The sequence below is a fragment of the Hyperolius riggenbachi genome, chromosome 6 (assembly GCF_040937935.1).
Source record: "Hyperolius riggenbachi isolate aHypRig1 chromosome 6, aHypRig1.pri, whole genome shotgun sequence".
Lineage (NCBI taxonomy): Eukaryota > Metazoa > Chordata > Amphibia > Anura > Hyperoliidae > Hyperolius > Hyperolius riggenbachi.
In genome coordinates, this window is record NC_090651.1 from 20256079 (window position 1) to 20269585 (window position 13507).

Sequence of the window (13507 nt, forward strand, 5' to 3'; positions counted from 1 at the left end):
ATCTTGGCTGGGCATTATTAATGAGAGAATGATAGACTTGTGTGGCCAGTGTAGCAGTTGTCAGAGAAGCCATTGAAGTCAGACATCTCAGCTAGAGATCATCTTTCAAGCTTTGCTGGTTCCCACACTTATCTGTGAATCCATCTATTATATCCCCAGGCCCAGATGTTCCCTGTGCGCCCCTCCTGCCCCCCTCCCTTGTCACATGGCCATTGTCTGAGTCAGAGAGAGACCCCTGGGGCAGGGAGGGAGAGAAGGAGGAGGGGGCAGCTATTGACTGCTGCCTGGGGAGCTGGTAGAATTAGGAGCAGGTATTGATCCTTGTGTTGTGTACATCAATATTGTCACTCTATTAATCCCATGCTTGTCTGTTTTCCTGTCACCACTAAAGACACATCTGAGAACGGCAGCAACTACTAAACGCATATACTCAGTGGCGTAGCAATAGGGGTTGCATAGGTAGCGACCGCATCGGGGCCCTTGGATCAGAGGGGCCCCGAGGGTCCCTCTCTCAATTACAATATTAGTTCTCTATGAGCCCTTTGCTGGTAATAATCCCTTCTATAGATGCTTGAGGCCTTAACCCACTACAAAACGCTTTCGCTAATCGCAATCGCTAGCGTTTTTTATGAGCGGTTTGTAAGCGATTTCATGAGCGTTTTCGGGAGTGATTTTAAAAAGTGTAATTAATTTGCCAGCGGTTGTGTAGCGATTAGCGTTTTTAATTCTGATTGGTCCTTTCAATTAATTTTCATTTTGTTACAGTGTGCAGTAATGTAAAAACGCTAGCAAAATCGCTCTGTGTAGGTTTTGACGAGCAATTACGCCAGCGTTTGTATACTTTACATTGCAGAAACGCTAATCGCTAACGCTCAAAAATGCTGCATGTCCTGCGTTTGCGATTATGGTAATCGCAATCGCTCCAGTGGAATTTGGCCCATCCATTAACATTAGCTGAGCGTTTAGGGAAATCGGTAGCGGTTTGAATCGCTCCCTAAACGCTCAGAAAATTGCTCTAGTGGGCTCCAGCCCTTAAATAGTAGTAATCATTAACACACAGTTTCCTATCCCCTTCTTGCACCTCTGACACTGTAGTTGCCATTGGCGGGTTTTGGTGCACCATATCAATTGTTATGTATAGAGTGCTTGGGGGGCCCCATGTAAAACTTGCACCGGGGCCCATAGCTCCCTAGCTACACCACTGCATATACTGTGTACCAGATAGAGGCATGGAAGGGCTCATGTACAACACAGGCGGCTGACGCTAGGTACACACCATACAATTTTCTGGCAGATTTACCTGCCAGATCAATTATTTCCAACATGTCCAATCTGAATTTTGATTGATTTTTCAATTTTCCGATCGTTTTTAAATGAATTTTTGTTCAGTTATATGAAAATCGTTCAAAAAAGCGATCAAATAAATGATTAAAAAATCAATCGAAAAATCAATCGATATTCAGATCATTTATGTTGGAAATAATTGATCTGGCAGGTAAATCTGCCAGAAAATTGTATTGTGTGTGCCTAGCATTAGGAAGCAAGTACAGTGGATTATGCCTGACAGTTCAACTACTCTCTCATTGCTTCAAAGGGCCACTGTTGTGAAAATCTTAAAATTCAAAATATTTGTAAACATTTACACATAAGAAGTACGTTTCTTCCAGAGTAAAATGAGCCATAAATCACTTTTCTCCTGTGTTGCTGTCACATAGGCCTTGTTCGCATCCAGTTCCGATCGCGCTACTGTTCGCTTCGAGTATTATTTTACGCAGTTTTGTTTTGCAATTCCTGGCGCTTGGGTGGGCGGTGCGTTTTTGTTAAAAGCGCTTTTCTAAGCGCTTTTCCAGAGCGGTTCTTTAATTCACTCCCTGACGCTAGTCAGGAAGTGAACGCTTTGACCCGGAAAAGAATAAATACAATGGGCTTAATTCACAAAGCGGTGCTAACTGTTAGCACGCCTGTGAAAACCCCCTTAGCACGTCTAAACTAGCTTTTCGCACGCAAAACTTTATGCGCGTAAAACTTTACGCGCGCACTGCACAGAGCGCAGGGTGCTCCGCGCGAAGTGCCCATTAAAGCCTATGGGACTTAGCACGCTCATAGAACTTTGCGCGCGTAAAACTTTGCGCGCATAAGTTTGCACGCGATCTGATTGAGAAATCCAGTGCTAACCTACTTAGCACCCTGATTAGCACGTCTAAAGACTTTAGACGTGCTAAGTAGGTTAGCACTGCTTTGTGAATCAAGCCCAATGTATTTATTCTTTAAAAACGCAATCATTGCACAAAGCGATTTTGTGAGCGTTTTGCGTTTTTCCTATACCTTTCATTGAGGCGGAATCGCCCCAAAAAGGTACAGGCACCGCTTTGCTGAGCGTATCGGAAACAAACTGCTCAGATGTGAACTCTCTTGTAGGGAATCATTGCACAAACGTTTTTAGGGCAGAGGGTGAGCAGGGAGGCTGGCCAGTATCTTTGTATAAATCTTTTTCAGGGAATCCTATACAATAAAACCTAACTGTCCCTGCGTCATTCACTTTCCCTGTCTGTCCGTCCGAAGCTTTTTTGTATTGCGCATGCGGTTGTGCGCGCACAGCGGGCATGCGAAGGTTAAATCACTACCTAGAGCCGTTTTTAAATGGGCTTAGGTAGCCTAGTCCTACCTAATAAAAGGCAAGTGTCCCTGCATCCCATGTCCGTCCGTCAGTGCTTTTTGTGCACTGCGCATGTGCAGGGACGCATAGACAATGCCGAGAGCTGGAGGAGGACAAGGCTAGAATGGGCGGCGTGTGTGCTTCGCGCGCGGCGGGAGTGCTTGCAATGGGTGCATGCATGCGCGCGGCACATTAGGGACAGACCTAGCCCGTTTTTAAACGGGCTAAGTCACTAGTGTCTGTATAAAGAATAAAGGCCATGCTGAAAACCCCCTATGGAGAGATGGACTAGCCCAAAACCTGTCGGTTCTGTCAGATTTCTACTACCTACTGTAAGTGCAAGCAACATAGGAGAAAAGTCATTTATGGCTCATTCTACTCTGGAAAAAACATGCTTCATTTTAAGATTTTCACGACAGCGGTCCTTTAAGGCCAAGTGTATTGCAAAAAAACATAAACATATTACCCTGCAGCAAAGTACGTCAACAGGGTCATATGCATAGCACCTCCCCCTCCCTGCATGCCCCTCCCCTAGTGACGTACTCCCTGCTAGACAAGTATGTCACTTGTATTTGCGTCTTTCCATGCATGCGCTCTACAACCTCACCACTTTTCTTCCGCTGCCATGGAAGTCAGGAGGTAACGTGCTGTTGACTTTGCTGCGGCTCAGTGGTGATTCGGAAACTTCGCTGTACAAAGAAACGAACATGGGCTACATAATAATACAGACAATGATATACACCAATATACAAAATACAGTGACAAAATACAGAATCGATACAAAATACCTTAAGGCTATGTTCTCCTCCATGGTCAATTGCACAATGCATGCGTTATAGTGTGAACTGCAATGGAGATTGGACTTAGACTTTAAAGTGGAGCTGAACTCTTGCACAGGACAGAAGGAAAACATAGAGAAAGGCACCCTGTGTGTATTTAGAGAGTTTAGCCTGTCTAATTCCCCCTCATTTGTGTCTAATCACTAGTTGTAATCTGATCTCCCCCCTGTGTCACATGACTGCCTATGGCAGAGATGGCAGATAAGCCCATTTGAAAGCACAGGCAGTAAACAATATATCTGCTTCCATGAATCAGGAAGTAGACACACTGCAGATTTATTTTAGGATTTGTATCAGCTGTAACAAAGAAATGTTTTTTGTTTAACCACTTCACATCCAGACCTTGTTTCCCACTTATGAACCAGAGCAGCTTTTTTTTTATTTTTTCCATGTCCCTATTTAATCAGCAATAACTTTATCCCTACTTATGACACCTAAATGAAATATATATTGTTTTTTTTTCAAGACAAACTAGACTTTGATTGTATGACATTTTTTCCATTGAACAATTGTGTTTTCTATGCCTTTTAATGGGAAAAAAAAATAGAAAAAACACATTATTTCTCAGTTTTACCAATTCCATTTTAAAGATAAAAAGGGCTACTGTAGATAAAAAACACACATTTTGTTTGGCTTTTTCTACTGTTTATCACAAAACTTAGATTATGTTCCTGTCACAATTTATATTGAAGATATTTGATTTTGAAATAATGCTACAGGGTGCATTTTTCACTATGATTTGAGAAAATAAAAGTATTTTTAATAGTAAAAATTAATGTTATTGGTTCAGGGAACATATATTCCCTTTCACCAATTAGTGCTGCATCAGATAGTGCCAGAGGTGTGCACAGGAGCAATGCCTAATCCTGCACAGCACAGCACAGCGTCTGCTACAAGATGTATATCTACTGACTCGTGGCTTAGATGAAGTCACAGAAGACGTAGATATACTGTAGCGGTGGATGAAGTGGTTAAAGGTTATTATGCTGTTGTGTATCTTTTAGAGCAGAGAGGAGTTCTGAGGTCAGGTCCACTTTAAAGTCTGCATGCAGCTAGTTAGAAGAACGTAATCAGTTACAACACAATACTGTGAACAGGCCCAGAGAAGTATATGGGCAGTGAGCTGACATGCACAATTGTTCCGCAACACAACTGAGCACTGTGATTCTGGGTCACCATGAGCTCTCTGGATATTCCTTTTCACCTATGGGGAGGGAACTTCCAAAGACCGGCCTCTCTGTATGCCCACACATGCACAGTAGACCCGGACTGACGCGTCTGAGCCAGTTACCGGGGCTGATCGCTGCTGAACGGCAGACGGCGAGGGACTCACACGTGTTTATGGGGTGGGAGGATCCCCTGGGTAGGTATCAAATCTTTACTTTACCAGGTCTCTGATTTATAAATACTCACCACTCAACGGAGGAAGATGGATTCAACGACGTCTCCCTGGCGACGAGCGTTCCACAATCCATCTTCCACCCGGCGGGTCCATGTGACGGCACACGATGGGCGCGAATGGGAAGTCAAGTGATCGCATTACTTTGCGTGGAGACTTCAGGGATCTTAACCTCTTGGCGACCGTGTCAGGGCGATGAGCATGCACGCGGCGCCAGCCCCAGGACCACTTAACGGCGATTGGCGTAAAATCCTTGGGGCGGAGTTTGCAGGGGATTGAGCGCACCGATGCGCGCACATCCCCACTTCAATGACGGAGCTCCGCTCCGTCATCAGTCTCCCAGCGCCGATCGCAGCTAGGAGACTGTTAGACGGCGAAACCACTGTCTATTTACTTAGTACAGCGCTGCGATCTACTGCAGCACTGTACTGGGGACAACCATGTGACACTGTGGTCCTCAAGTGGTTAAAGATCCGATCCACCGTGACGGTCATTATCTTTGTGCGTTGCTAAACGTCGTTCGCGTGATCACACTCCTGTACCCATGCCGCAAGATCGCAGAAATGATCGCTCCTCGATTAAAATAACGCCAGTCTTCCAAAAACTCGTCGGTAAATCACGTAGTGGGTGCGGGCCTTTAGATTGTAAGCTTGTGAGGGCAGAGCTCTCTCACCTTTTGTTTCTTGGAATTTGAATGAATAATAATAATTATAATTGTGTACCAATTCTGTATTTTGTATATTGGTGTATATCATTGTCTGCATTAATTTGTACCCTATGTTTGTTTCTTACTCTGTACAGCACCATGGAATATGTTGGCGGTTTATAAACCAATAATAATAATATTTAGCATATGATGGACATGATGATTGAGATATGATCATATCTGCGTCTGTCTTCTTATTTCCGTGTTGTGTATAGAGAGACAATGCGGAAGCCTTCCACAATCTCAGGACCCCCCTCCTCCATATAGGATGGGCAGGTGACATTTGTCACACTGTCTGCCGCAGATAATAGGACCACACTTTAACACCCAGTCGTCAAGTCGTTTCCTCCTGTCACTTCAGTGATGACTTCTCATAAAGCACACTTTCACAGACACAGCATGTGCCAGTCTCTGCAGAGTCTCTGTCTGGGAGAATGGGGCGGGCTTACCTTCCCCAGCACAGAAAGATTGGCGGATAAACCTTCTGGTTGCTCATTAGACATAAAAAAGACAAATAACATTTATATTGCGCTTTTCTCCTTGCTGACTCAAAGCGCCAGAGCAGCAGCCACTAGGGCGCGCTCTATTGGCAGTAGCAGTGTAAAGGCCCATACTCACGGGCGAGAAATGTGGCCTGTCGCCAGCACACGTGAGCGTGTGGGCGACAGGCCGGCGACAGCTTCTCGCCAGGTCCCTCCGCGTACACACGCGGAAGAGGGACCAGCGGCAAGGCGGTAGCTGTCGCTGACGTTCCTCCTCCCCCCGCCGGAAGCTCCATGTACCTACATGGAGGTTGCTGTCGCTAGTCCGCGTACTCACGCGGACTAGCGACAGTTGCGGCGGGGGGGGCAGCGGCGACTGTCGCCATGCGATTGAAAGTTTCAATCGCCTGGCGACATGAGCGACGGGCGACAGTTCGGGGTGCGCGCGCGTGCGGCGGCCCATACTCACGGGCGACCTGTCGCCGCAACACGCGCGCGCCGCGTGTTGCGGCGACAAATGTCACTCGTGAGTATGGGCCTTAAGGGAGACTTGCCAAAGGTCTCCTACTGAATTAGTGCAGGCTTACTGAACAGGCAGAGCCGAGATTCGAACCCTGGTCTCCTGTGTCAGAGGCAGAGCCCTTAACCATTACACCATCAGTCGACTTAAGGGCTCGTTTCCACTAGTGCGGCGTGCATCTGCGAGACGCACGCCGTCACTGTGTGGGTGGGCGGGATCGCAGGCGAATCCCATGAGCCATGCCATGCACGGCTATGGGATTCGCAGCCTAAGCAGCGAATTCCATCGCTGCCGCAAGTGATTCGCCGGCGGCACCATTCTCCCTTATTGCAGCGTTTCCTCGTGCGATTCGTGTGCGGGGAAACTCTGCGGGATCGCGGTCCACGATAGTGGAAACGGGCCCTAAGGTGTTCATTAACGCTACAATATTTTTCTCGGATGCAATCATACAATCAGATTTGCCAGATTGTAAGTTATCGTAAGGCAATTATCGATTGTTCCCATAAGCGGGGAACTTTCTCTCTTCAGATCCGATCGTGAAAATCCAACATTCCGATCGATCAAAAATCCTGTATTCCAGTCGACTCTACATTCATTTCATGTCGATTTTCTCCACATACTGCATGGTTATCTGTACAACGCGCTTTTCATTCGAAATTACATTAAAAATATTCAGTTCCTGGTCAAAGACTTCACTTCCTGATTGTCTGCAGACAGAAAAGCTCAGATTGGAAAACAAAAGCGCTTACAAAAAACACAAATCGCTCAATGATGGTAAAATCGCTTGAAAAAGCGCTCAGCGCTTGCGATTTATAATGTGAACTAAGCCTGAATGAAGGCAGGCTGTATTAGCTGCATGCTTGTTTCAGGTGTGTGATTCAGACAATACTGCAGCCAACGAGATCAGCAGGGCTGCCAGGCAACTGGTATTGTTTAAAAGAAAATAAATATGGCAGCCTCGCTTTAGGTTCCGCTTAAAGTGACATTACTCACAGGTGTGCTCCCCTCTGTGTACCTACATTGCACAGAGTATGTCCTGCATCTGCCCAGTAGCTTGAAGCTGCTAGTTCACCAGTGGTTCCTTGCTACTGGGCAGGCACAAACCCATCAGCTCCTTTGCAGTGCAGCTGCGCCCGTACATGGAGGGGAGTGCGATGCAGATAAAGTGGGTCCCGGCCGGCAGCGGTGGGGTCGTGGAGGATTGGGAAAGCCTCTGGATCATCGGCGCTAGTGCAGTGTCACCCTATGAAAGTTTTCCCACAGCAGCATTTCAATTTTAAAAAAATCCGGCTGCATGTACCATTTTTCAGAGTGGCTCAGCTTAAAGAGAAACCGTAACCAAGGACTGAAAGGTTTTAAAAGCTCTTCCCAATGTAATGCTATGGGGTTTTTTACAAAACCTCATTGCTCCAGTGTGCACAGACACATAGGATAACATTAGCAGCAGATTTAAAAACTCAAACTGCTCAGAAAAACTCCTCTGGTGTGTTCCAGGCCTACCTCCACCCACTAGGGCAGCCCCCTCCTTCAACATCTTCAAGAAGGCTCTCAAAACTCACCTTTTCACTCTGGCCTACCACCCCTCACAATTGCTCTAAACCCACAACGGAACTCTGGTCCCTACCTTTCATGTCTCTACCTCTCCCTCTCGATTGTAAGCCTTTGGGCAGGGTCCTCCCTCTTTTGTGTCCTACCTGATCATGCACCTCCATTACTGTGCACCCATGCTATGCATCTGAGTGAACCTAACTTGCCTAATCTCCATGCTCCCCTCTGACTAAAAGACTAAAAGACAAACACTGAGGGCTGGAACCCACAGGAGCGCTTTTGGCAGCGTTTTGGCAGCACTGCGATACGCTAGCAGTTTGCCAAAACGCTGGGCTAATGTTAATGGATGGGGCAACTTCCACAGGAGCGTTTGCGTTTCTCAGAAACGCAAACGCAGGACATGCAGCATTTTGGGAGCGTTAGCGCTTCAATGTAAAGTATTGAACCGCTAGCGGAAACGCTCAGCAAAACCTAAACTGAGCGGTTTTGCTAGCGTTTTGCGGTTCAGCACACTGTAACAAAATGAAAAATAATTCACAGGACCAATCAGGATAAAAACGCAAAACGCAAAACGCTAGGCACCCGCTGGGGAAAAAAATACAATGTTGCAAAACACGACCAAAAACGCGCATGAATCCGCTTGCAAACCGCTCAGACAAAACGCTAGCGGTTGCGTTTTGCGTTTGCGGTTTTCAGTGGGTTCCAGGCCTGATAGCGCTTTTCTCCTGGCGGACTCAAAGCGCCAGAGCTGCAGCCACTAGGACGCGTTCTATAGGCAGTAGCAGTGTTAGGGAGACTTGCCTAAGGTCTCCTACTGAATAGCTGCTAGCTTACTGAACAGGCAGAGCCGAGATTCGAACCCTGGTCTCCTGTGTCAGAGGCAGAGCCCTGGTTTTCTTGTATTCCTGTATTGTCATATTGCTGTATGTCACCCTAAATATTGTCTGTAACCTAAACTAATGTCCAGCGCTGCGTAATATGTTGGCGCTTTATAAATACAATAAATAATAATAATAATATTATGGATATCTTACATTCCCTGGACCCTGTCTTTTTTTTTATTTCTCTTGAACCCTCTCTTGGTTATCAGGACCCATATTTGATGCTACTTGACATGACAGGGGTTGTCTTATTTTGTTGTTTTTTACTTTTGTTTTTATTTTTATACAGGTTTGGCGAGCTTACAGACTTTATTGGACTTTATATTTGAAATGATCCCTGGAATCTCAGTAGGATGGTTTTAGTCCCTGATTTTCCAGGTGGATCATATGCTCCACCTGTTTTTTATTTCTCTATGAATATTGTACTGTTCATTGTTTGTTTGTTGGTATATCCACTTTTTTATGCTTTAATAAAGCTTTCTTTAAATAATAAAAAAAAAAATTCATCCTGTGTGATTTAGGAAATCCTTCTTTTGCTGTTATCTGATCCCAGATGTTGCTGTGTGTATAATGAAGGGGGGCAGGCGTGTTCTGGGGCTGATTGACTGGCTGAGTGTGGGAACACTGCCTGGGCTGAAGCTACACACATTATTATGCAGGAACAGATCAGCCTATAAACTGCCCCAGCCGTACGCCACTTGTCCCTAATGAGAGTCAATCAAAGGATTAGGAGTAACCTGTCTCCTGTGGCATTAGGCTGAGCGTCCACCAGAAATCTACGTGATTTGTAGCACACTTGCAAAGTTCCATGAAATCGTACTAAACGGCATAGACAACTCACTCAGGGCTGGGACACACAAGAGCAATTTTGGCTGCATTTTTGGATCGCCAAAAAAACCCCTTTGCCAATGTATTCTAATGGGGTTGAACCCACTAGGGCGACTGCGATTTGGAAAAAGCGCAATCGCAGGACATGCAGCATTTTGCGCTTAATGCAAAGTATTTAAGCATTGCAAAATCACAGTTTTTTTTCTGCAGAGAATTTGGATGTGAAAATTCCCACAACGCATGTCACATGCGGCGCCATGGACTCGCGTAAAGCCTACACACCCTAAACCAAAGTCGCCTGAAACGTCTGACAAATGACAGATTTTGCCGTCTTGGATGAATCAGGTGGAAAAATGTAGCCGAACGACAATGACGAGCATCCGACATCGGACATTTTTCCCAATCTATTGGACGGATGAACTCAGAGGACTGTTGACAGATATCGTGCAGTCAACCACGTGTGTACAATATCGTTTGAACATCATTGTTCTACTGAATGCGGACATGTTGTTTATAATGTCATTTCCGCTTGGGTGTGCAGTATTTACATGAGTTTGCTGTTTGCAATATCGGTGTGCGGAAATGACAAGTCTTTTCAATCTTTTTGCCAGTAAAGTCGTTTCCGTAATGTTGGTGGGGGTTTTTTTCTGCCACTTTTGTTGAACGTGTGTATGGACCTTTTAGATGTGTTGCGAATGCAGATTCACAAACAGGTAAAACGCACATGAATGATGTCATGTATGAAGCGGGCCTTTAAGCAAAACTGAAGTGAAAAAAAAATTATGATATAATGAATTGTACGCTTAGTACGGATAACGAATAGAACATTAGCACAGATACAAGTCTCATATTTTATTTTTCAGTTATATAGCGTTTTTTTTTTATAACTTTGCATCATTTTATGACAGTTGCATTTTTAAAACCACACTCTGTCTTAACTATAAAACAAAGCAGAATATTGACCTTTTGAACTTTCCTGCAGTAAAACCTTATCCCAAACTATCTCTCACTATTTCTTTGCTGTTTAAAGTGCTTTAGTGGGTTGTAGAGCTCAGAGAAGCTCTTTTGCATAGGTAAGAACTGAAGTTTTTTTCTTAACTCTTCCTGTACTGTAAAACAATACGAGACTCTTTTCTTTGCGACTGACGTATTTCTTAGCTGTACTACACATACGGTGGCGTAGTGGTTAGCTCTCTCGCCGTGCAGCGCTGGGTCCCTGGTTCGAATCCCAGCCAGGGCACTATCTGCAAAGAGTTTGTATGTTCTCTCCGTGTCTGCGTGGGTTTCCTCCGGGCACACCGGTTTCCTCCCACATTCCAAAAACATACAGATAAGTTAATTGGCTCCTCCTAAAAAAAAAATTGGCCCTAGACTACAGTACTTACACTACATAATATAGACATATGGCAATGGTAGGGATTAGATTGTGAGCTCCTTTGAGGGACAGTTAGTGAAAGATATATATATATACATACACTGTACAGCGCTGTGTAATATGTTGGCGCTATATAAATACTGAATAATAATAATAATTATATGATACGTTTATTTTCACTTCAGGTTTGCTATAAAGTTCTAATTTGCATCATTTTATGATTTCTTTTCTAAGGATGGACACAACACCTTGATGGGCAGTGACCTGCTGTCCAATGCTTAGTGGCATCTGTGGCCAGTAATGATTTCACTGACCACATGTAGCTCCTGCAGGTCTTCTCCCACCCTACAGGGATCCCATAATAGAATAAGTAGCTCTTTCCCACACTGCAAGCTTCTTTCACCAGAGTCTCCTATTAACCTCCTCCATCAGAGCCTCCAGATGTCACTCTGTAGTGTGACACACGTCCATTGTCCCCGCCGCTCTGTGATTGGCTGCTGAGTGTGGGAACCTGTGCTCAGCCTGATCCTCACACATCATTATGCAGGGAGAGGGGTATAAAGAGAGGAGGGTCCCCCCTCTGGCAGCACATCCCTGACATCAGCTCTACAGAGCACCAGAACTACTCTGCCATCCTTGACCAGACAGCATGGCTCCTTCCAGCAGCCCTCTCCTGCACTGCAATGGCCACCAGCTGACCAGAGAACCCAGAAAAGTAAGTTTACCCTCAACCTAGAGGCATCTACCAAACATCTCTTCATCATGGATCCCCTTATCTGACAGCCGCTGCACCCCCTCATTCTAAAACCCCCCATCTCACGCTTTCTATATTCCCCAATCCTCTCCACCTAACGTCCAAACCTTGATGTCTCCTTATACCTCTCTAATGTACGTATCTTACTGGACCTCCTAGATTCAGTCTTCTCCTCTAAGCTCGCCTGTTCTTCCTCTGCCTTCTACAGTTACTTATTGCCTCTCATTCAATTAACTTTTACTCCTGAGTTTTCTCATAGAAGCTAATATTTCATCTTTTTAAAAATATCTTTTCAGCACTATGCAATTAAAAAAGGACCAAAACGTCCTATCATGATTATTTTGAGCATTTTCTTACTTGCTGGAGGCTTTAAAATGCATTTTATTGATAAAGTGTAAAATATCTCCTAAGAGAAAACTCAAAAAGAAAGTTAATTGAGTTGAGGCCATTGTTTCGATCTGAAATGTCCACTTTTTAATAATCACCTTTCATTGGTCATAACTGATAAATGGTGAATATGAGTGGTTGTTTTCTGCACTTTGGATCTCACTCTTGGGTTACTTTATAAGTCATAATGCCTGTTCCATACATTAGGCAGTAACACCAGATGATGATGATGTTGGCCATGCCGGTAATGAGATATTAATCATGTTGTGTCTTGTTTTGTGCAGGTGAGGAAACCCGTTATTGAGAAAATGAGAAGAGATCGCATCAACAGCAGCATCGAGCAGCTCCGCCTCTTACTGGAGAAAGAATTGCAGAAGCATCAGCTGCCCTCCAAGCCCGAGAAGGCCGACATATTGGAGATGACCGTCTCCTTCCTGCAGCAGCACATGGCTGGGAAAAGTAAGTTCCCCTTTCTCAGATCTTATGCTTGTGCCATAGAGATGACAGCAGAAGACTGTACAAGGTGACCATGGATTGTCATGCATAACTAACGTCTCTGTCTTTCTCTTTCTAGAGGTGACATCAGCCTCCAGCCAGGTCCATAGAGACGGCTACTCCTCCTGCATCCAGGACTCGGTCACTTTCCTGTCCCAGCACAGCCAGCCAGAGGTCCAGCTGCAGCTGCTGCAGAACCTCCCCAGAGCTCAGACCGTCAGCAAGGCTCCGTGTCCTTCTGTGTTCCCCGTCTACCAGGCCAGCAGCCAGCACTCAGCTCTGGACAGCAGCAAGGCCTTGTGGAGACCCTGGTAGAGACTACACCTCCTGCACTGTGAGCTGCATGCACCCCCCTGCACTGTGAGCTGCGTTCACCTCCTGCACTGTGAGCTGTGTACACCTCCTGCACTGTGAGCTGTGTACACCTCCTGCACTGTGAGCTGCGTGCACTTCCTGCACTGTGAGCTGCATTCACCTCCTGCACTGTGAGCTGCATTCACCTCCTGCACTGTGAGCTGCATTCACCTCCTGCACTGTGAGCTGCATTCACCTCCTGCACTGTGAGCTGCGTTCACCTCCTGCACTGTGAGCTGCATGCACCCCCTGCACTGTAAGCTGTATACACCAGTCCCTGAAC

The 13507-nt window shown here is 45.5% G+C and overlaps 1 protein-coding gene across 1 annotated transcript; it reads left to right on the forward strand.

The window, feature by feature from the left end:
• Positions 1-11841: 11841 nt before the first annotated feature.
• LOC137522360 (transcription factor HES-5-like) lies at positions 11842-13204 on the forward strand. The gene is made up of 3 exons (XM_068242404.1): positions 11842-11949; positions 12660-12834; positions 12950-13204. The coding sequence occupies exons 1-3, from the start codon at positions 11884-11886 to the stop codon at positions 13183-13185; spliced, it is 477 nt and encodes a 158-aa protein (XP_068098505.1). The 5' UTR covers positions 11842-11883; the 3' UTR covers positions 13186-13204.
• The last annotated feature ends 303 nt before the right edge of the window (positions 13205-13507 follow it).